Source organism: Mercenaria mercenaria, chromosome 5 (assembly GCF_021730395.1).
Source record: "Mercenaria mercenaria strain notata chromosome 5, MADL_Memer_1, whole genome shotgun sequence".
Lineage (NCBI taxonomy): Eukaryota > Metazoa > Mollusca > Bivalvia > Venerida > Veneridae > Mercenaria > Mercenaria mercenaria.
The window spans coordinates 16,216,920-16,242,368 of NC_069365.1; the positions used below are offsets into that span (position 1 = coordinate 16,216,920).

The 25,449-nt window shown below is 35.5% G+C and overlaps 1 protein-coding gene across 8 annotated transcripts in view; it reads left to right on the top strand.

The window, feature by feature from the left end:
• The window catches only part of LOC128556892 (E3 ubiquitin-protein ligase SH3RF1-like), a 50,738-nt gene that overhangs the window by 12,214 nt on the left and 13,075 nt on the right, over positions 1-25,449 (top strand). For 4 of the 8 annotated variants that reach the window (XM_053542781.1, XM_053542782.1, XM_053542780.1 and 1 more), the window contains exons 2-3: positions 16,829-16,968; positions 22,187-23,025. In XM_053542781.1, the coding sequence (XP_053398756.1) occupies positions 22,212-23,025 (814 nt within the window). In that variant the 5' untranslated portion in view covers positions 16,829-16,968; positions 22,187-22,211. The other 4 variants (XM_053542786.1, XM_053542783.1, XM_053542784.1 and 1 more) reach the window with 4 other exon arrangements.

Sequence of the window (25,449 nt, forward strand, 5' to 3'; positions counted from 1 at the left end):
CGTACCAACACTTGGTCAAAAGGTATTCAAGACTTATCCCAAACTTGCAAGTTTCTCCATCTTTTGAACATGCACAATAGTTTGAGCGATCTGTAGCCATTTGAGCGTGACTTTAGTCCAACTTGGTTGAAACTTATTCATCCGTAGTTAAACGTACTAAAACGTAGTTATCCGTACTGAAACGTACCTTGCCGTATTGATTCGCGTCCTGTATTTTTGTGTTCCCCGTTTCTCACCATTTTTCCGTACTAAGACGTACTGCTCCATACTTTAATATCCGTGTCCGCACCCCCACAGACCAATCTTATCCATACCGTACCTCAACGCATGTACATATCCGTATGTGTGACTGTAGCTTAAATTGTGAGTTACTTGCAAAGAACAAGTATGTACTGGTAACTGTTTCTGTTACATAAGTAAAACTACTGTTGAAAAACCATGTTGAATTTATTCCCAAATAAACAAAAAAGAAGTTTGTTAATAAAATGGGTTTAGGCATGTTGAGACCTAAATTATTTACTTAGTCTAGATATTATCCCTACCTCTCGACTTGCCTGCCTGTAACAGAGCTCAAGGACTGTTATATGAGTTATGTAGGAAAAAGTACTTAAAAATTATAAGATCATAGTTCCTAGACTGTCTAATTATAATTACCTGATGACCCCAAGTGATTAGGGGTCACCTGCAGGGGCGGCAAAATCTGATTTTGACTTGCTTGTCCGTTTTTGTCAATTGCTATTTTGTACTTATCCGTATGATAGTTATATAGTAAATTCTGGTCAAATTCCACTTGTTCGTACAAGCTTTGGGACAACCTGGGCAATAAGGACAATTGAATTTGCCGCCCCTGACCTGACTGTGACCTTGACCTACCTGCCTACTTTCTTGTTTTTAAGACACAACCTTGAAATTTTGATGACATATACAGTTAAGCACACAGATCTTAAAACTGACTTTCAGTGATGATGAATGTGACCTACTGACCTACTTTCTTTATATTTCAGCATCAGTTTGCTATTTGAAACTTGTGGCTCATATTACTCAGGTGAGCGATCCAGGGTCATCATGACCCTCTTGTTATATTATGAAGAACATTTAGCATGATTCTTCTTAAAATTTTGAAGATTTAGCATTGTTATACCCCCAAAATACAAAGTATATGGGGGCTCTGTCGGAGTCACCACTGCCGGTCAGTCTGTTCATCTGTAATTTGTGACCATTACTTCATAAAACTTGTGTCAGCTATTCACCTCATCAAGAGGATGTGCAGAGCTTCCAACCAAGGTCACTAGATCCAACATCAGGGCCATATTTTGAGGTCAAAATCTCAAAATAGCTTAACTTTTTGTCCACACTAAATCTTCTAAGTCGCAGGGAAGATTTAATAAAACTAGCCTCAATTACTTACTTCATCAAGACAAACAGGGAGAGCACACAACACAGGTCACTAGTCCAAGGTCAACTAGCTTATCTTTGTGTCTGAGCTCCATATTATCTAATTTCATGAAACTAGCTTCACTTGTTACGCTCATTCAGACAACATGCAGAGTGCAACCAAGATTACCAACTAGGTCAAAGGTCAAGGTCCATTCTCTTTTGAACCACTGCACGATTGTCATAAAAAAGCCTTAGCATCAGTTGAAGATGACATTCAGAGTGCAGAATTCATGTCCAAGATTGAGCTCAAGGTCACACTTAAAGGTCAAACGTTATGAACACAACATTTTACATTCCCCTATATCAGAATAGCATCTGGGGGTACTTACCAGCATTAGAATTATTCTAAATAGAAGTTTCCAATGGTTTTTGATCCATCCAGATGCTATGAAGCAGTCTTTTTGTTTTCAAGTTGAGAAGTATTTTCTTTAAAATAACATTTTTGTTTTAACAAGTTCTTGTTGCAGTTCTGGCGAATCCTTTCAAATTTTCGCTAATGATTTGCAAAATTATAATGGAACTTTCATTTATGGTGGGAAATTGATTTTGTTACCTAAAAGTCTTTGTTCTGATGTAAGTATAGTCCAACAAATTTGACGTGATCCTAGGAAATATTGAGATTTTTTTTCATATGGGCAATACAGTCGACATCGTACTTGCGACCACCTCTATTAAGCGATATTTTTTATTAAACAACCGGTCAGAATCCCTCCCGAATGTTTTCAGTATGTAAATTCATTCCATTAAACGACTTTTTTAGTTAAACGACTAGCGACCACATTAATGTAGTCCCAACATGTAAAATATTCTACAAAAGTATCTATAAAGCAACCAGGTACCAAATTTCCGCCGGGCATTTCTTCACCTGTGTACTTGGCAAGTACTTTTTGCACCTGACTGAATGCAGTTAACTTTGTTCGCGATCTTAAAACAGATTTTGAAATCATACATGCAGTTTTTTGCCATCATGGCATCCACATCGTCTAAATGCAAAGTACATTAATAGAATACTGTTCACCTGACTGAAATTCATTAAGAGACCATTCAATTTAGAGACCACTTTTTAGCAGTCCCTTGGGTGGTTTCTTAATACAGTGTTGACTGTATCCCCACTTGCGTCAAACACTCGAAATTGGCCATGGATTCAAATAAAACTTACATGCATCGAAAGGGGATTCAATTCCTCATTGATTTATGTAAAAATTATCAAATAATATCCAAAATTACAAATTTTCGGCGATTTAAACCTATGTATGTACTGTACATGATTAAACTTTACCGTGTCAACACGCCGATACGCGCAAGCGATAAAACCAGTAACTTGACATGACTGTGTACTGTGATTTATCCTCTGTTATTTTGGTCCTTCAAAGTTTTGACGTTAGATTGCGCGTCACAAATGAATCTGAACGTCGAATTATTTTGACTAATGCAAGTATGCCAGGTGTAATTTGATGGTAAGTTGTACTGATGCTAGCTTTAGTCACCATTTTAGTATATGACACATAATACTACTCGGCATGGAGATAGCAAGAGGGGATAAATCCAGTATGCAGAATCTTGAAAAAAATGTACGAAATGGTTGATTTTTGTGATTTTTAGCTCGACTATTCAAAGAATAAGTAGAGCTATCCTACTCACCACGGCGTCGGCATCACACCCAGGTTAAGTTTTTCGTACCAGTCCACTTTTTGACAGAGTCTTTTGAGATAAAGCTTTGAAACTTTCAAGACTTGTTTACCATCACCATGTCCAGTTGTAGACAAGAGTACATAACTCTGTCAAGCATTTTGACTGAATTATGGCCCCTTTTGACTTAGAAATCTTGGTTAAGTTTTTCGTACCAGTTCATATTTTGACAAAGTCTTTTGAGATAAAGCTTTGAAACTTTCAACACTTGTTTACCATCACCATGTCCAGTTATAGGCAAGAGTACGTAACTCCATCTAGGATTTTGGCTGAATTATGGCCCCTTTTTGACTTAGAAATCTTGGTTAAATTTTTTGTACCAGTCCACATTTTGACAAAGTCTTTTGAGATAAAGCTTTGAAACTTTCAACACTTGTTAACCATTACCATATTCAGTTATAGGCAAGAGTACATAACTCCATCAAGGATTTTGGCTGAATTATGGCCCCTTTTGACTTAGAAATCTTGGTTAAATTTTTCGTACCAGTTCATATTTTGTGTAATGTGTTTGACATATGGCTTTGAAACTTTTATATCTTGTTCATTATAATAGTCTCTATCAGTAGACAAGAGTACATAACTCTGTCATCTATTTTGGCTGAATTATGGCCCTTTTTGGATTTGGAAATTGGTTCTGTTTTCGTACATGTCCATGTTTTGTCAAAATTATTTGACATATGGCTTTTAAACTTTTAACACTTGTTTATCATCATGATTTCCATCTGTAGGCAAGAGTACATAACTCTGACAACTATTTTGGCTGAATTATGGCCCTTTTTGAACTTTGAAATTTGTTCAGGTTTTCTTTCAAGTCAGCGTTCTGTCAAAACTATTTGAACTGTGGCTTTGAAACTTTTAACACTGGTTTATCAATATGATATGTCCATCTGTAGGCGAGAGTACATAACTCTGTCAACTATTTTGACTGAATTATGGCCCTTTTTGGACTTGGAAATTTGCTAAAGTTTTCATAGAAGTCCATATTTTGCCTTACATATAACATAACATATTTGCCATCATGGTCAGACATTGCCATTTAGTGCAAGACTATTTGATTAAATCAAAGTTCACAAGTACAGGAATATTTTTATGTTTAATCAATTTTTTCTTTTTTCTGAAAATCTATGGTAATATTTTGACCTCATTCTTCAATCAATTTTTCGAATAGTGGAGCACGCTGTCATCTGACAGCTCTTGTTTTCGTTAGCTGTTTTTGATTATTAATCCCCCGCCACAAGTGGTATTATAGGAATGGTCTCCCTCCGTCCTTCTGTCCTTCCGTCCGTCTGTCCGTAACACTTTTGTGTCCGCTCCATATCTCCTAAACCCCTTGAAGGATTTTCATGAAACTTGGGTCAAATGATCACCTCATCAAGACGATGTGCAGAACCCATGAGTCAGCCTTGTCGGCTCAAGGTCAAGGTCACAACTCAAGGTCAAAGGTTTGAGCCTGCCATTTTGTGTCCGCTCTATATCTCCTAAACCCCTTGAAGGAATTTTATAAAACTTGGGTCAAATGATCACCTCATCAAGACGATGTGCAGAACCCATGAGTCAGCCATGCCGGCTCAAGGTCAAGGTCACAACTTAGGGTCAAAGATTTGAGCCTTCCATTTTGTGTCCGCTCTATATCTCCTAAACCCCTTGAAGGATTTTCTTGAAACATGGGTCAAATGATCACCTCATCAAGACGATGTGCAGAACCCATGAGTCAGCCTTGTCGGCTCAAGGTCAAGGTCACAACTCAAGGTCAAAGGTTTGAGCCTTCCATTTTGTGTCCGCTCTATATCTCCTAAACCCCTTGAAGGAATTTTATAAAACTTGGGTCAAATGATCACCTCATCAAGACGATGTGCAGAACCCATGAGTCAGTCTGCCGGCTCAAGGTCAAGGTCACAACTTAGGGTCAAAGGTTTGAGCCTTCCATTTTGTGTCCGCTCTATATCTCCTAAACCCCTTGAAGGATTTTCATCAAACTTGGGTCAAATGATCACCTCATCAAGGCGATGTGCAAAACTATGAGTCAGCCATGTCGGCTCAAGGTCAAGGTCACAACTGAAGGTCAAAGGTTTGAGCCTTCCATTTCGTGACCGCTCTATATCTCCTAAACCCCTTGAAGGAATTTTATAAAACTTGGGTCAAATGATTACCTCATCAAAACGATGTGCAGAAATTATGAGTCAACCATGCCAGCTCAAGGTCAAGGTCACAACTAAGGGTCGAAGGTTTGAGCCTTCCATTTTGTGTCCACTCTGTATCTCCTAAACCCCTTGAAGGATTTTCATCGAACTTGGGTCAAATGATCACCTCATCAAGAACTCATGAGTCAGCCATGTCAACTCAAGGTCAAGGTCACAACTGAAGGTCAAAGGTTTCAGCTCTGTATCTCCTAAACCCCTTGAAGGATTTTCATAAAACTTGGGTCAAATGATCACCTCATCAAGACGTTGTGCAGAATTCATGAGTCAGCCATGTCAGTTCAAGGTCAAGGTCACAGCTAAAATCAAAGGTTTACCCTTTCACTATCCATAGCAGTGGCGGGGGATTTAGCTGTCTTTCAGATTGCCTTGTTGTTGTTGTATAATTGTGAGGTAGTCAGAAAGCCCGCAGTTGTGTGTTTTTTGTACCGGTACAGAAGATTGGCTGATTCTCTGCTGTTACATTAAATTTAAACACTGTTGAAAAAAATGCGTTCATCCATAACTTCATTGTTCCTCAAGGGAGCAGTTGTCTAGTGGAGAAGATGTTGGCTGCTCAACTTAGAAGTAGTTAATTAAAGCCCTGCTGATGTCTCGACCACACCTTCTCATATGACACCAACACTGCCTGCCTCAAGAGTGATTGAAATACTGTGAAATCATTTAATTTTGTGGGCATGAAATTTCGTGGTTTTGGTCAAAACGGCAATTTCATGGGGATATCAGTTCATTGATTTCAACTTTTGAACATAAACTGAAATAGAAAAGGGAATTTTACTTGTTCATTGGGTTTAAATTTGTGGATTGACACGAAATCCACGAAAATTAGTCCCGCACGAATATTAATGATTTCACAGTAAGCTTCAAGCTTTCATCATGACCAGAGGGAATTACTGCAAATTAAAGGGCAGTCTATTCAAGAAAACTAACCAAAGATGAGCATATTCACACTATAACATGTCTATTTTGATTTGGAGAAAATCTTTCAAGATGTACAAGAAGTTTTGGCATCGACAAGCAGCCAAAATATTTACATAAATCTCCGCTGCTAGGGAGAAACTTGTGTTTCTATTTACATCTATCAGTCTAGATGGTTCTTAATTGACAGGCATTAAAATGATTAGACTTCCCTGAAAGAAACAGCTTGTTACAGGAATTAAAAGAAAAGTTATTATACTATGATTTTGAGTTGAATAAATTTCAGAGTACATTTTGATCAGGTTCAGTGTCAGACACTGGCATACTGCTAGACCAGACCCACTGGCCACCAGACCAGAAAGAAAATGTGCAATTGAAATGGGCCATTCATGACCATCAGGTTCTTACAAGTATACTTAAGAGGTAGAGTATCACATGTACAGTGGCATTTTCTTTCTGGTCTGGTGCCAGCGGCAAACCTTAGCTGGCACTTGTAGCAATATGCCAATCCTCAAGCCCCAGGTTGTTGAAATTAATTTTTTTTGAGAAAATAGAAAGAAACTTTTTAATTTCCTTCTTTCAGTCATGAATGTCATGCAAAAGGTTTATATTGTTGAACTGGTAAAGATATTGGTCATGAAATTGTTAAGCACTGCTCAAACTGCCAACTTAAACATCACAACATTTAAACAAAATTACCCAAAACTTAAGATCTAACCTAATAATGTACTAAGATCGTGCTGTGTCTTTATTAACACACCAATTAAAAATAAATTTAATTGAAGCATGTTCCAACAATCCTATTTCCTTCTAATGTGCTTCTGTTAGGTTATTGTGATAGCATACTGTTTTAATTAAAGTTTTGATTAAAGTTTAAGTTAACTAGAAAGAGGCACCAATATTAATATTGTTCCTTACATTATGACAACAAATTACTTTACATTGAAATTAAATAATGTTTGTTCAGATTTGACCTTGATGTCGGAGTTGTCGCAGAGTTTGAACATTTTAGCTGAAGTTACCACAGTATAAAGTAAGCACTTTACCATCAGAAAATTTTCTTAAAATCATGCAGTTTTCCTTTAAAATTTACTTTTCATCAGAAATTTTCTCCCATTATTTCAGCCTCCCTCCCCCTCCCCCCAAACACACACACAATATATATATATATATATATATGATATCATAGCTAACTTAATTACATTTGTATCTGTGATAATTATGATCGTTGCACTTAGTAATTTTTTCATTTTCATTTTTTCTACATGCTTATTTGACTGCCCTGGACCATTTCATTGGCAAACAGGCGTATTTTGCACCATTAAGTGATGCTCTCTTGTTTCATATAATTCAGGAAAAGCTACTGTGAGTGGTTAATGTTTGATTCAGATTTAGTTTTTTGTCAGGCTGAATTTGTTTTGCACATGATAAAAAAATGCATTCATGAAAAAGGTTTCATGCACATTGAAATCTCATTTCCTGTACTCCCCTCATTAGTGACTTCACAGGCAGAAGTGATCTTGTATGTGTGTTTAGTTGATTTAGCAATGGATCATTAAATGTGCAGATTTGTTTACAATTTTCATACATGTGTTGTGGATTCTGATGCTTCCACATTTTGAAAGTTCCACTGGAAGTATGACTTAAATGCTATAGAAAAAGGTAGGAATATTATGCAAGTGATGTATGAGTGCATGAGTGCACAAGGTAGAATATAATTCAGAGTACAATTTACATAATTATGTATTTTAGTAGTAAATGTACATTTTTGTAGTAACACTAATATAGGGTAGGGTTCAATGGTCATTTGTAACCGTCTGCCTAGAACTAATGGAATGTTATATTTTACAATTACCAAAAAATGAAAGTAATTTTTAAGTTTTTGAAAAAATTGACAGTACATATTAAGCGTTCATCTTTAAAGCACCCTTTCTCCACCCTTGATTTCAATTTCTGCTGTCTGGTTGCCACAAAAAAATTAACTCAATACGGTAATTATTTATTCTCATAGTCTTTAATATTAGAAATTCAGAACTGTATGATAATTGTGCAGTATTATGCTTAAACTCTGACCTTTTTGACACAAAAGATTATTTTTGTATATTCTCACCTCTTGTGTTCGTTAGAAAGTTCCGATAGCGAAACATTTTGTGTCCCATCTTCAGCTTTGATACCAATTCCAGGGATTCATCTGAAACTTTCATGTAAGATTTATAATATAAGATTGACAGTGTCCGGCAAATTTATTATCTTGCTGGTAGTCCACTGGGCTACCACAATATTTTTCTGGAAGCTCAGCATTTTTTTGCAGTTGCCCAGAAATTTAAACCCCGAAAGTATGAACTTGCTCTATCTGAACCCAACTTACTGAGATGTGTCAGAATCAAAGGGGTCTGAAACAGTGTATGATTAATCAATTCAAAAACATCAAAATAAATCTGTGTGTTTGTCTCCAGTTCTGCAGACACATTCTTATCATATTAATCTACATATATGAATGACAATAAATGTTGTTTTTTTGATGTTGATATTGTCCAAATATTATTACAGACCCCTTTGGTTAAGAATGTTGGAAAACTGAAATAATGGTCAATATTTCATTCTCTTTATTCACAGAAATTTTGACTGGTACCTCGGTCACAACTGACTCTCTTTAAATTTAGTGTTATTTCTCAGAGCTCAGGAAGGGCAGGGTGCTGTTTTAAACAGGAAAGTTACCGTAGCAGTAGTTGCATTTCTAGATGTATTCATTACATTTATGATTATTGCGTACTTAATTATCACAGAATAAAGTGGTATATGATATTTTCTGAAAACCAGTAACAGAGCTTACAAATGGTTTTTACATTACTTTATATTTTTGTCAAACCATTCAAGCCTGTAAAAAATATATATCCAAACTATACTATCCGGATACTGGTACACTTTTGGAATGTTGTGTGAAAGTGGTTTTTGCTCAGTTTACTAGACTCACAGGTAAAATAGAGATAGTTCCTCAAATTTTGATGTTACTTATCGTAAAAAAATAATACTGATAGCTTTTTTGAAGGAATTATTATGGAAAATTTGCATACGACATCAGGTGTAATTAGAATCGTGAACGGACATTCTAAACTTATCTTTGCAATCGAAATTCATTAAAATTTCTGTTAAAAGTTGAAATAGCGGTAGGATCAGACTGCTTAGATATATACTTATTATACTCAACAATGGCCTAATTTAAAGCTTGCATGAAGAAATCTTACAGGGCACTTTTCACGTGCTAGGTAATCGGCTTGCCGCTTACAGATAATTTATTCATTTGCGAGTTTTTGGCAGTACACATGATCTATCCTCTTTATCAATTAATATTAACACTTCATTGATTCTCGTTACCTGTATGCACTCGCCGTGACGTAATTTGTTGATCAAAAAATCGGCGAGAAGGTGGAGACTGTTTCTGCAGCTACTGTTGAAATTATCCATAATGGGCAGGGTTAAACTAGTTTGAACCGGTTATGACCGGATAATCATTACACATGGTCAGTTGTTGTTTATTGCAAGCTATAATCGAGTAAACAACTTGATGTTGATTTTGTAAATTATACAATGACCAGGCTAATGAAGCTTTAAATTTATGGCGCTGGGCTTACGTCAGGATTTTTTTGGTAGCCCGACGAAAATTTCTGGTAGCCCACGGGCTCCGGGCAATTGATTTGTTGGACACTGGATTGATGAGGTGTGTTGCTTGCAATAATTGACTCCAACAAGGTCAAGGTCACAGCCTGACCCCACTAACAGACAAAGGCACTCCATTTTGTAGGGTGGGAGGAGGAAGGAGCATTCATCACTTCCATGTGACTATTACCTTCAATGTTTCTATTATTTTGTACCCATCTGTCTGATGATGAATGCATACTTAAAATCTTAGATAAAAGTTTATATTCAGACAAGCATTAAACAAAGTTTGGTATCTTGTTTCTTGAAATTTTATGTAAGATATCAACCATTATATGTTTGATTTATGTTTACTTTCATAGAATTCACAAAACTCAGACATTAAATTGATAATTTCAATGATTCATTTATGATACAGTAGGTAGGAAAATAGAATGCATTTAAAAAAAATTCAAGGACATTTTTAAGGACATTATGATGTTTAACTGGGGAAATTTAATAGAGAGAGCTGAATATGACAGCGGGATCGACATTTAGTCTTGTATTTCCATGATTTCAAGGACGTTAGGGGACACTTGGTAGGCAGAATTGAATATGAGGGAGTCTCATAAGGATTCAAAGGACATCAGGGGAAATTCAGTTGGGAGAATTGAATATGAGAGTGGTACAGACTAGTCTCAAAGTCCAAGGATTTCAGGGACATCAGGAGACATTGATAGGGAGGATTGAATTACTATGAGAGTAATACAACTCCATTTCAAATTTTAAGTAGATTAGGGGAAAATTAGTAGGTAGAATTGAATATATGGGAAATACAAATATGTATGTAGGCCAAAGTATCTGACTGCTGCATGTACATGTTGCTTGACAACAGGTGAATGAAATTGCAAGGAATTAAAGACAACACCTGGATTTCAAGGATATTTGGGAAATTTGATAGGGAGAGCTGGGTATGAGGGAGATACAGGTCATTTTGTTGATGGATAGAACATGACATCTGACCAGGAAAACAAAATCATGGTAAATTAGCTGCTAATTTAAACCAGTATATGTTCAACATGATAATCATTTGGTTAAGATAATTCTCCAGCTGGGAGCAAATGTTACAAATTATAGTAGTTCATGAGAAAAATGGTAGCCAGTAATTTGTCAGACACACTCTAGACCACTTGAAACACTAATCTCTTGGCTCATTGTGGCTCATATATAATTAATATTTTTGTGTTAGAGGTTTCATTAGTAATGTTAGTTATTGAAGGAAATGCCCTTTGCGTCTGTGTAACCAAAAAGCATCTACTCCTTGTCATGATCCAGTTTTTTGGTATTAAACAAGGTTTTTCCATGATTTCTCTCAAAAATTCAAGACAAAGTAAATTGATATTATCCCTTACAGAAGAAAAAGGCCTGCTGCGTACTCTTGCTGTGTACATACAGCGTATATGATGCGTACATGATGTGTACTGAAATCAAGGGCTTTAAATAGTACGCAGGATATACACCGCATATACACCGATAGTACGTTTGTAGTACACTTTTGACATGCAAATGAGCTCTGCCGCGTACTACTTGCTGCGTACATGCTGTGGACTACATAGTACACAGGATGTACGCTGGAGGAATTTAGTATGCAAGAAATAGTACGCAGCATGTACGCGGCACATACACTTTTCACATGCAAATGAGCCTGCGGTGTACTACCCCTGCGGCGTACATGCTGTGTACTCCTGCGGCGTACATGCTGTGTACTCCTGCGGCGTACATTCTGTGTACTCCTGGCCCAAGTCCTGCGGCGTACATGCTGTGTACTCTTATGGCGAAACTGCTGTGATAATGTAAATTCCTTACCCCACCAACTTTCTTATGCAAATGCTGATCATTTGGACAGAAAAAAACAGAAAAAAGATAAGTGACATAAATCAATAAGTATTTACCCTTACCAAAATAATGTAGATTGATGTTATCAAATAAATTAGTATGCTTTTCTTCATCCACTTTTCAATGAAATCAATTTTTGTAGCATGTAATTTGGTAAACATCTGAAGAAAATGGCATAACTGCATCAAGGGGAAACAACTTTAATGCAACTAAATATAAGTGTTATAAATTTCGAAGTATCTGCGGTGTACATGCATTGTACTATTTTCTTGTACAAGTCCCTCCTGCGTACATGCAGTGTACTCCTTAAATTTTCAGAGTCTGTGCTGCGTACTTGAAGTGTACTAGTGACCTCCTGCGTACATGCTGTGTACTCGTCGAAATAGTACGTGGCATGTACGCGGCATGCGGTGTATGTAAAATGTACTCCTCTGGCGTACTACTGTGTTCGCGGCATATACACAGCAAATACGCAGCATGTACGCCACAGAGGCTTGCTTCTGTAAGGGATATATCATTCTAAAGAACTCCAAGGGTAGTCAAGAATGATGCTTTTAAATTTCTTAAAATATCTTGATCAGTTTTGAATTTATCGTGAAAAACTGTTTTGGTGGGGTATTTTCCAATGTATGAATTTCAGCCATTTTTGACACCAAAATGATTTAAGAAATTAATTTTGACTTTAATTGTGAAACTTTCAGAGTATCGTTTAGTTAGATTGCTTCCTAACTCAGAACTGACTCCCAGGTTCTAAAAATGGGGGCTTCAGTGTTGCCAAGCTTGATAATGTTCATCACATATATACTATGGTTTTAAGGAGTATTACGTACATATACCAAATTGTTTTTGTAATCTTTTTGTTTTGTTGCCATCCAGCTGGTCAGGTGCCTGCTCGTGATGAAATAACGCATAGTGGGCACCTTGGATCTTCCTCCACCATCAAAGCTGCATGGAAAGTCGCCATATGACTTATAATTGTGTCAGGGCTACGTTAAACCCAACAAAATACATTTGTTTTGTTGAGCCATATTGGTAGGGTTAGTTAGTCTATAGTTTTCTTAGACTGAAAGTTCTGTCTGCTCTGCTGTTATTATCAGTTGATCTAGATGATAATCATGTTGCCTGCCCTACTACAGAGAGAGTGCCTTTCATCAGCTGTAAGGACTTACTCAACTTTCTATTTTGGAGATGAGATTATCTGTTTACAGCAAGAAGATTTTTTTTCTCAGCAAATTATTCTTTCTTATCATCTGATTCCATTGATTAATTCTTTTGGAGCCAGTTAGATTTTTGTCCAAGATATATGTAAAATGAAAAGAATGAACTTTGTCTTTTTCTAGTACTTCCGATCATAGATAGAGGGGCCTTCATGGTCATAAGTGGATAAGGTCGCTAACAAAATTGAATCACTTGCCCCACAACGCTATAGGTTTGAAACCACCCTTGTAGAATTCTTTAATGTGAGGAAGTGATCGAGCTGGCTGACAGAAATTCGGTGGTTGTACCAAAGTGCCTCCACTATTAAAAGCTGTAAAAACAACATTTTGACGTTTAATTTTGTTGGTGTGCTGGTAAACCCAACAAAAATCCAAAAAGAAAAGTTTTCGATAATTGTTTTGATATTTAGACTCTGCTGAAATATTTTATAGAGTGCTTTTTTGTGACCAAAAATATCTTCTACCAAAAAGTTCAATAACAATTGCTCAGTAATATGTTTGTACTATAGAACATTTTGGATGATTCATACGATCTGCCAATATTTTATTGGAAACCAGTTTTGTTTATCAGAAAACAGATCATGTTTTCAGACTTATTGATGTATAAACAGCAAATATAACAACAAGTAAGCTGCCAAACTTTCTACATACTTCAAGTCTTCATTTTTACAACAATAGACTGTTAGCTTATTTTTTTACCATCCTAAACACCTTAGAATTGGCAGCATTTAATGGTTTTTGATTGAAACCATCTTTTGCCTTGAATGCGATTGGTAAATGGCAAGAAATCGATAAAGGTTTAATTATTCTAATAAAGGTTATAACTAATATATAAGTTCAACTGTGTCATAAATATGACCAAGACATCACTGGAACTGGCAAGATATTTAAAGGCCAGCTCGTCTGGAGTTAAGATTTTAACTGTCATTTGATTGGGCAAGGTGTTCAGTTTAAGGTCATTAGGTACTGACTTTAAGGTCAAGGACTCTTATCTTGTATTGCATGATATAACAATATATTGACTGCAACTTTATGTCATGGGGTATGCCAATATATTGACTACAAAGTCAAGGTCACAAACTTACTTCTTTGGATATGCCAATATATTGACTACAAGGTCAAGGTCAAAAACTTATGACATTGGATATATGGTAAGATATTTGACACAGAAGCTGATATTACTGGATGTGGTAAGATATTGAATATAAGATAAGATGGTTCATGTCATATTAGCACTGGCAAGGTCAAGGTATCTAAATAACTTATGTCATCAGAAGTGTCAGTAAATTAACAAAAGTGAACATTTTAAAAATGCAAAAAAAAAAAATGAAATTGCAAATGGGGATGTTGCCCAAGCTTGATAGTTTTTCAGGAAATAATTGCTGAGCATTAATTATATAGTATAACCATCTATTTATCTTAGAAAATTATTTATTGTGTGCCTTGCAGTGTACACTATATTCTGTGAGCCAAATCGAGTTGTAAATGAATTCTCCCTGCCTGCGGATATCATAGGCTTTACAGTATTATAAGTTATTTGCATATTGTTATAGGGTATATAGAGAGAAAGATGTCACTTCAAATGATGATCAAGTTATCATGGTGAAAGTAAAGTCTTGTTTATTATAACTTTAACACAAACATAAAAGAAAAATTTTGAATATTTGTGTACAGTTAATTAACTAAAATAAAAGTACTTTTACTTAGACATCTGGATACTAGTTAACTATTAATGTATTATTATAATGAACCTATCATGCAAATTTTTACAATGGTTGAGTACATTTTTCACATATAAATTGGCTATAAACAAAATACATTATGCAAATAAGCCTAGATTATAGGTGAAATTTTGGTATATAGGTTGTATGTTAAAGAGAAAAGGTAATGACAATGATTGTTAATTTGCATTGTGGATATAGAGATGTAACAAATTAGGTCAAAATGGCAAAAAGTGTAAGGTAAATAGACATGTAATGTGCATTATTATACTGTTTATTTTTTATGGATTATTAAATACAGGCATACATACAGTATATATAATGAGGTAAGATAGTTAATAAAAATTCCTGTGATTTTTAGGAAGCAACTTAAATCCACACGGATATGTCATTTTAAAAGTTTTAGCAACGTAGAGGATATTTGTTTGTTTGCAGTGTGATATCGAAATATATCTACACCAATAAGGGAGACAATTGAATATTTTCACCGAGGAAATTATTTGTCTGTAAAATTTGGTGTCTGTCATCCAGGCAGTGATCTGTCATCACTGGTGCCAGAAATACCATGTGAACAAGCCATTCAATATGTTAGATGGCTATTGTTTTAGTTACCTGAATACTGATACAGGGTAAAAACCTTGAGAGCATCTTGTTTATTTATCCAGGTATTTTATGTTGCCTTACTGAAAGATGGTCATTTTCAGGAGGAAACTTGTGGTAGTCAATACTTCTAATGAAAATGTAAGAGGATTTGGCTTTTATCGGCTCTCATGATCCGTTATTGAAAGATAAGAGTGCTAGAGACATGAACCTTGCCTTAAATATTTCTTATACCAGTTATGCATGTAGGAATGAACAAACTCAAAAATGTGCAATTATACCATCAGTAAAACGTATATTATTAAATTCATTTCATCTGTCATAGTTACCATTTTGGAAAAGTTTTACAAACTTACTAAAAGTGTAGTTTTTTGCTGCCAATGTTGACACTGTATACCTGTGTTGGACATAGGTAATCCCACCACAAGACTGAAACAACAGCCGAGGCAGGACTAGGACTGAAAGAAACACATGTGCAACATGTAAAACAGAAAATATCCATCATTAAACACTGACTTGATGAATTAACTTAAAGGTGGAAAAGACTTCATAGAATTTTTGTTTATGTTAATTACATTCCTTTTTGGTGTATATTTCGCTGAGAAATTCTTCATCATGAGAAACTGATTTTTTCTGGATGATTCAGTGCTAATGGAAATGACCTGAGAGAATATTTTTCATGATTGGGGTATGGTAATTACTGAAACATGTGAGTTTACATGTATCATTATGGTGATTGGTGTAATATCATTGAAGGTAGTCCGAAGGATCTAACCTATGCCAGGAGGGTTGTTGGGACGAGGGGTGGGGGACAGATTTTTTTTTATTTTTCAAAACAACCTGTGGCTTTCTGTAGGGGAAAATGTAGTGAGAAAAACATCAAAAAGGGGACATCCAAATTTGAAACCTAGTCATTAGAATTTCATGATAACAGGCACAGTACCAATTTGTAGGAACTGATGCCAATGTACTTATGAATTTGGCACCTGATGAGATGTTAGCATGACATAATTATCAGTCGATAACAGCTGCTCAGATTGTAAATTTGAAGCAACTTTTCATGGCTATGTATATTACAGGAAGTTTTTTTTAAATTGCAAGGGGAATATATGATCTCTTTAAGGGAAAATATGACCATTTTAGGGGGAAATATAGCCATTATTGGCTTGGGGAAACAGCCTTTATTCAGCTGTAAAAAGCAGCAAATGGGGGTGTGGATGGGACTTAAATAACTTGATATATTTTATGAATGAAGTTTCCGTAATGTAACAAAATAGATGTGAATGACATATTTATAAACGTACTAGTGTTTATGTCAATATTTTATGTGTGGAACTTGCATTATAAGGTTGAAGCATAAAGTCAGCCACACAGTTTTAGACAATTTGTGGCTTTTATCTTTCACTAAAGTAAGAGTGGAAGTTAAAAGTTTTACGATAAAATATGAATATTTAGATCCAGGAACCTTGTACTTATTAAACTTGTGCTATAATAATTTCTGTGTGTGTATTTTCAGTGAGAACCCAATGATGGTGTGACAAGTTCTATTGCTGGTGTTTAACACTGATGGAACTGGACCTAATGGATGAGGATACCTTACATGATATGATACATTAGCCTTGGAGTTTATTCCAACATGTCGGATTAATTGGAAAAGTAAGGAGATGAATTAAGAAATGATTCAGTTTACAGGAAGGGATTTTATTGTCATTTGTTGCAAGAGTGTAAGAGAGAGCTGCAAGGAAGTACATTCTGAATAAATTCCACATTGGACAATGGAGAATTTAATCCAAAATATCTAATATCTCTGAACCCTCTTAAGTTTGATGTGATGCATTTGATGCGATGAATTTGATATGATGTGGTTCCGTAAAGGAATATTTATAGTTTACGGTAATCCTTATCATGCTGGACACAATTGATTCTGTCTTTGCGACCAGTGTAGATCATACAGTCTGATCAATATCTGGACTGTTCACCATTCAATCAGTATACTTTTGGTAAGCATCCCTTTTACGGTTAATGGTACTATCTGGATTAAAAGATTGACAAGTTCACTATATAAATATAGCTGGGTAAGGGTTAATATCGACCAAACAGTTCATTTATTGATATGTTATTTATATGCAGGCTTTTACAATTCCCTGCAGTTTTGAATGCTTATACATAGCCAAGAGAATGTTGCTTATCAACTATTCAAGTATGAATTGGAAGTGGAATTTTTAACAAAATTGTTCTCTGAGGACAATGGCAGAATAGCTGCAGCTGCAGGAGGTATCTGTGTAAACACCTGGTAGAACTAATCACCAGATTATCCAGACATAGAAGTAAATTTGTGTTAATTGTTTTAAGAACCAGCAATTTACATTCCGGTAGTTACCAGGAAACTGTTTAATTAATCTGCAGATATTTTATCAAAGCTGTAGGGCATGCCTCTATGTTTTGTCATTTTGAGCAGGGTGACCTGTTAGTCAGCCTAGGAATCCAGTCTGACAATTCATGACTTTTTTTCTACCTGCAAATTGACAGCTTTGGGAAACCCGTTTTTCTGCCGCAGCGCCACCTACATTACACCCGAAATATGCGTGTGTATGATAAAAAACAATAACTTCTGAAAGCAGTAATCCATGGCTAAAAATAGAAACTGAATTCTCATAGAAAAGACGGATTGGAATCCTGTACTTATGAAGGTTTCCGAACATTTTCGGGCCATAGACAAATACCAGTTTGTACCTCCCATAGCTTTTCCAGCAAGTTGTAACAACTTTTAAGATATTTCAGAATAATCTTAAACGAGCATCATAGCTATCAAATTGTAAGATGTTATAATTTTCAGCAGCATTTTCTCAATTTCGTTTCAAACAAACGCAAATATGATCACATGTTAATTAGGCTATTTATAGAAAATCTATAATCAGTTAGTGACATATTTCCCCAGGCATTGATAATATCAGAAACTCGATGAATGCCAATTAACACTAATTAGTGCAAATTAAGTGGGATCTTTAATGCATAGATATTAGGTATGATTTCTTCTGACAAAGCACAAATATTATCAACGGCTTCGCAGGCTATCAGTTAGTATACATTGATAGTTGGTCTTCCGTTGACCTGCGTCTATATTTTTACTTAAATATCATCTCCTCTGAAACTGCTGGTCTGAATTACTCCAAACTTGGTGACATAACATTCTGGCATGGACCTCTATCAAATTTATTAAAACGTACATCATGTTTCAGGGACTGGCAAAGTGAAAAATAGAATTTTTTTCAGATGGGTTCACTGGGGTATTAGGGGACTCCAGAGCTTAAACTAGAAAAAAAAGAGTAAACATCTACTCATTATGAAGTTTGTTCTAATGGTTATAGTAGAAAAATACCACCAAACACGAAAAACTATTACAATTTTAATATACTGACGTTTCCCCGAAAGGCTTCATCAAGGTAATACATAAATAGCGGAACTGACGTAACGTAAGCGTGAAAAATAGCGTCAACGCGCTTAACAACGTTACATACATAAGTGGCAAAATGCATTTAACAAAAATGCAACAAAGGTATATTTGGAATATCAGGCTATCGGATGGTTAGGCATTTTGGGTCATCATAGCAAACTATAGAAAAAACTTTCAATAAACTTTAATGAACTGCTTAAAGGATATTCACCAAACTTGGTCAGAAACAAGGTCAAATTGTCAGGGTCCCCTTCAGATGAGCAACTTAGGCCCATTTAGACCTCTTGTTCTTCAATAAAAAAAATTTCCCATGGAATTAATATACATGAACAATTGGAACATGATATGCAATCTTTTCACGAGTGGCATACGCTTAAATGAATTGTAAAATCTGGTGTTCTTTATCTTGAATATAAAACAAATCAATGTCTTTTTTATTTCATGTCTTTTGAATTGTTTTAAAAATTTTTTACATGTTTTGTAGCTTCGATATTTGCACTCAGTTGTTCTATTTCACTGGAAATTACAAGATATAATTCAATCTTACATTTCAGTAATTCACAGGAAAAAAACCCAAAAAATTATGCTATTCATCAGGAGGCATGATCATCTATTATTAATACTGAGCTTTTAAATATTAATAATGAGTATATATGTTTTATGAATAAAGGAGTTGTAGCGAAACGTCACATGGCTGGAGAACACTGGCTCACTCATGCAACTCATCAGGTCCACGTCCATTTTCTTTCTATGCTTTGATCACTGGAAACCCAGGAGAACCTGAGGGTTTTGCTCCGTCCCTGCGACCTTCAGTGATTGGCATTTTACTTTATTGATTACAATTACTGGAAAACTTTGTACATCCATTTAAAATTTGATTGTTTGTAGGTCTGTTATCATTCTTCCTGATGTTTTGTTGTGTAGATTTCAAGGGCAAAAGTTTTATCTTGTCTGAATATCAATTGATCTGCTTCTTTCTGCCATAACAAATTTATCAATATATTGACGAGTTGTCAATATAAACTAATTTGCCTGTTGAAGTTTTAGTGACAATCCTATGTTTTATTTTGTTTGATATAATTATGTTTTTTTCACTAGTACTTAAATTATGTTATTATAATAACCTAAGTAATGTTCTTGGATTCTGCACTACCTAGTACTGACTTGTTCTTCGCTGGTAACTGGCAACTTCTCTACAAATATCTTACGCTTTTCATGACCAATTTACAGAGATTTGGCAAAATATAGACAGCAGCCAAGAGAAGAACAAGCAGTTATTGTTTATATACTGACAATTTCTATGCTTTCAGCTTGATTTTTTTGAAACTGGATTCCAAGAGCTTTAGCATCTATAGATAGAAAATCATCTTGCAGACTGGAATGTTGTTATTTTCTCTATGTATGAAATATGATCTTTTGAGCTTAGATAGACCATCATGTGGTGGAAATATAATCGGCAGCTGTCACATTTATAGATTCTGGTAGTGACTTCCCGCCATGATGAAAAAAATCATACTTATGAAAACCGCTTATGTTGGTAAGGCGTAATAAGTTAGTGAATTGGACAGGATAAGTAAGATATTTTATTCTGCAATGATAATAGTGAATTCTGGACTTATTTCATTCATGTTAAGTGATTTATGTACATATGAACTTTTCTTAGTAAAATTAAGTGACTTTAATAATCAACGTATTAGATAGTGCAATTTCAGTAATTGTGTGAATGTATTTGGGAAATATAATAAAACCAGAGCAAACTGAAGATTTTTACGGCATCTTGAAGTGTTCTTGGTTTTAAATTTCTTTTGAAGATTTCATTCTATAATTATTATGCTGTGCCATAAAGGAATTAAAGTGATCTAATATGAGTAATTTATTTGAGATCTAACGGTGCCATTTTTCATTTGAAATTCTCATTTGCATCCTGGGATTGAATTGCAGAAGCGAAGATTAATATCTTTTCCATGGTTACTTTTATGAAATTGATTTTAATTAAATGTTTTTCCCTAGTACAGTTTTTGTTGCAGAGCTTGAATGTGAAGTGATGTGATAAAGAATGTCGGGTTAGAAATTGGGTCATTTTGACAAAGAAAAAAAAACAACAGAATCTTCTGGATTTTTAGAGATATAATGATTTGGGACAAAGAAATGTCGGATCTTGAATGTAGTATTCCAACTGTTAATGAAGATGTGCACATGTGATTATTTTTTGCGTGGAAACAGCTGGGAACAGACACGTGCAGTTTTTCATCAAAATGAGATTTAAGAAAAAAAGTGCGTTAAAACAGCTAGAATTTTAATAATCTGCCCGGCATGACTGTGAAAATTAAAACGTGGATAATTTTCTGGATTTCCATTTATTTTTTTTTTCCACAATATATGTCGGCTTGGAATGTGATGTAATGCATACATGTGTATTTTTATGTGAGAAAATGCGTATGGTGCATTATAATGTGCAGCTGGAGTATTGATAGTAATTCACGAAATTCCCAGCGTGGACTAAAGTGCTTGAAACATGGGCGAGATATAAGATTGAATGTGCAGTGATCACAGGAAATAGTGAAGTGCAATTGAGCAATAATGACTTCAAATGTTTTCAGGGTTATAAATAACTTGTGTATTGTGGTCATATTGTATATACATGATAGGAATAAACACCGGATTTGAACTGGTGTTGATTATTTTTGGCATCAGTTTTTATTGATCCTTGTGAAATTGGAATAGATACTTCCATTAGTTAAAAATTTATGGGCTTATACTCTAGACTATATGGTTCTATATGGGCGTTAAGAGTTTCTTGGGAGGTAATCTTGACTTATTAAGTGGACAATAATCATTATGAGAGGCTATTTCGGTAAAGGCCTGTTATGGCTGTAGGAATTAATTTGAAATTAGAGAGCTCTCAAGATTGTTTGTTTATGTGCATAAACAAGGAGGACCTAATTTAATCAAGAGATATGCAAATATTTGAAGAAAGTGGATTCTTTATACAAATGCTACTGTATCTTGTAAGTCAACAAGCGCAGAATTTATCTCTACCAGGGAGGTTTGAAATGCTTGGAATATTGGCAATTTGTGTGTTTTTCAGAACTTCGAAAATGCCAGTTTTCTGAGATGCATAGTGTAATTAAAGTGTACTTAATGTCATAAGAAAACATTAAAGAAACAGCTGAAATATTTCGTGATTGAAGATGAAATAATTTGTGTTTAAAAGTGAAATATTTTGTGTTTAGTGATAATCAATTTTGATGAAATAATTTGTTTTTCAAGGTGAAATATTTTGTGTTAGATTATTGGAATACATTTCATAATTTGTGTTTAAAGATCAAAAGGTTTGTGTTTAAAGACGAAGATCAAATATATTTTGTGTTCAAGTGTTTTACATCAATATTTTTGTTAATTGTTTACAATTTAATGCAGATACAAAATAGACGGTAGCAGCAGAATGGCGGATGCAACAGCAACAGGGACAATGGATGCCACTTCGTCATCAGGAAGCGTGGAGTCCACGAGTATTGTGCCAACATCTTCAGACAGTGTTATAAAAGATAGTTTAACATCTAGTGCAGTAGGTCAAACTTCACTGCAGACTAGTTCTGATGTTCCTCTTACTGACTCCACTCAGTTTCCTATGCAACATGCCACACAGATGCTTCCTGGCAACCAGGTTCCCATGGCAACAACTGACCCAGTTTCTTTTACAAGTGATGAAGTTCAAGGTCAAACCTTACAATCACAATTACAGTCAGGGAATATACAAAGTAGTCAGTCATTGTTGCCAAGCAGTAGTACAGTAAATGATATTAGTGCTAGTGATACCTTAAACAGTGTGCAAGATACGCAGTCTGTTATTCCAACAAAATCTAGTGACAGTCAGTCTGTTAGTACTGATGTTACTAAGTCTTCAACAGTGTCAGATAAAACAGTGTCTTCTGTACTAGCTGATGATGAAACTAAAAATTCCAATGGCGATAAAAGTGTTTTAGGAGTAACGAAAACTCTGGCTGGTAGTGTTAAGCCTACAGATTCTGTGTTGCCGCCAGTGACTTCGGCAGATACTGTGGATATATTACCGTCAAGTTCTGAGTCATCCACTGTCATGACTGGGGCAGTGTACAGCACAAACACACCCACTACATTCTCATCAGCTGCCCAGAGCTTAGATACTATGTCCCTGAAGACAACAGAAGCTGTACCTTTTCCACCAACGGGTAAACCCATGGTTCCTGAAGCCTCTGCAGATTCTACTATACTTGGAGGTAAGAAGGTTAAACGTTTTAGTATTCCGCTCCCAACCCCTGCCTTAACATCTGAAAGTTTTCTGTCTTAGCTGTATAACTTAAAATAATTCTAAATATTCCGCTTAAAATACCAAGGTTGCAGGCAAGGGCATTTGCGTTAAAAGTTAATACACAATAATATTCAAGAAATACAAATAATTTTTTTTGTGGGGGGTGGGGGGGGGGGGGGGGGGGGGCGTTGCAGTGGGGACCCAAACTGTGAATCCAGGAGAAAAAAATGCAAGGCCCATCTTTATGAAGAATTCAGTTTAAGCATTCAATGCCCATTGTCAACTTCTTTCATTGTGAGAATGACAAAACACTGAACATCATTGCTTTGAAATTTTTTGAAAACAGAGCAGGGTCTTGTCAAAGTTCACATTTGAGTTCAGAGAAATTTTCTTTGGTATTGTCAGTAGTTGGGGTGTCTCCATGGGTACATCAGCTGACAGCAAGCTGTTTCGTCAGTTCTTTTTAGCTCACCTGAGCAAGAAGTGCTCAAAGGTGAGCTTTTATGATCGCCCTGTGTCCGTTGTCGTCCGTCCGTCGTCAACAATTTGACTGTTAACACTCTAGAGGTCACAATTTTGGCCCAATCTTAATGAAACTTGGCCAGAATGTTACCCTCAATAAAATCTTGGACGAGTTCGATATTGGGTCATCTGAGGTCAAAATCTAGGTCACCAGGTCAAATAAAAGGAAAAGCTTGTTAACACTCTAGAGGTCACAGTTTTGGTCCAATCTTAATGAAACTGGAGTAGAATGTTACTCTCAATTAAATCTTGGACGAGTTCAATATTGGGTCATCTGGGGTCAAAAACTTGGTCACCAAGTCAAATCAAAGGGAAAGCTTGTTAACACTCTAGAGGTCACAGTTTTGGCCCAATCTTATTGAAACTTGGTCAGAATGTTACTCAGAATTAAATCTTGGACGAGTTCGATTTTGGGTCCTCTGTGGGGTCAAACACTAGGTCACTTGGTCAAATCAAAGGGAAAGCTTGTTAACACTCTAGAGGTCACAATTTTGGCCCAATCTTATTGAAACTTGGTCAGAATGTTACCCTCAATAAAATCTTGGAAGAGTTCAATATTGGGTCATCTGGGATGAAAAACTAGGTCACCAGGTCAAATCAAAGGAAAAGCTTCTTAACACTGTAGAGGCCACATTTATGACTGTATCTTCATGAATCTTGGTCGGAATGTTAATCTTGATGGTCTCAAGGTCCAGTTCGAATCTGGGCCATGTAGGATCAAAAACTAGGTTACCAGGTCAAATCAAAGGAAAAGCTAGTTAAAACTGTAGAGGCCACATTTATGACCATATCTTAATGAAACTTGGTCAGAATGTTAATCTTGATGATCTATAGGTCAACTTCTAATCTGGGTCAGGTGAGATCAAAAACTAGGTTACTAGGTCAAATCAAAGGAAAAGCTTGTTAACACTCTAGAGGTCACATTTGAAACTTTATCTTCATGAAACTTAGTCAGAATGTTAATCTTGATGATCTTTAGGTCACATTCGAATCTGGGTCATGTGGGGTCAAAAATTAGGTCACCGGGTCAAATCAGAGGAAAAGCTAGTTAACTCTTTAGAGACAACATGATCATATCTTAATGAAACTTTGTCAGAATGTTAATCTTGATGATCTTGGTCAATAGGTCAGGTGAGCGATACAGGGCCTTCATGGCCCTCTTGTTTACCAAAATTCACCTTTAATTGTGTGGAATCACCACATTTCAGTGGCTTCTTTTTCAGTTACATTGTCAGATACTAAACCAAAAGATTAATGATTTCTGTGTGTTAAACTGCTTGAATTGAAGATTCAGAATCCTTGTAAAAAATGACAGTTCATAATATCTCTATTTGTAATTTGAAATTTTCGCTTGCATTTCATGAGCATGTGTGCTTTATTGGAACCCTTGTCAAACAAAATGCATTATCTAACACTGTAAGAAGAAAACAAGTCTAGTATAAAGGACAAAATGTGAGATTAGACTGATATGTATATGTTATAGATCATTTATTGAAATTCTAATGAAATTAAGTTCATAGAGTAGTGGATGCAAAACATAATTTGTTAGCGTGTCAGTAAGTGATCTATGACCGACTTAAAGCTAAACACTCCATTTCATTTGATTAACAGGTTAAAGTTACATAACCTTTGAAATAAAAGACCTGCCTTGCTGTCTTTTCAAAAGTCCCATTCATTGGCTTGTATTATCAGCTCTCTTGTTAAACGAATGTATGCATGACTGATGCCAGGGCTGCAAGGTCATTACTAAGCCAAAAAGCAAAATTCTTTAATAATGTAACAGATGAAACAACATTACTCTATTTACCCAGCAGTTAATACCATGTTTAATCAACATGATTAAAGTAAGGAAAAGTTGAATTTAGATAAT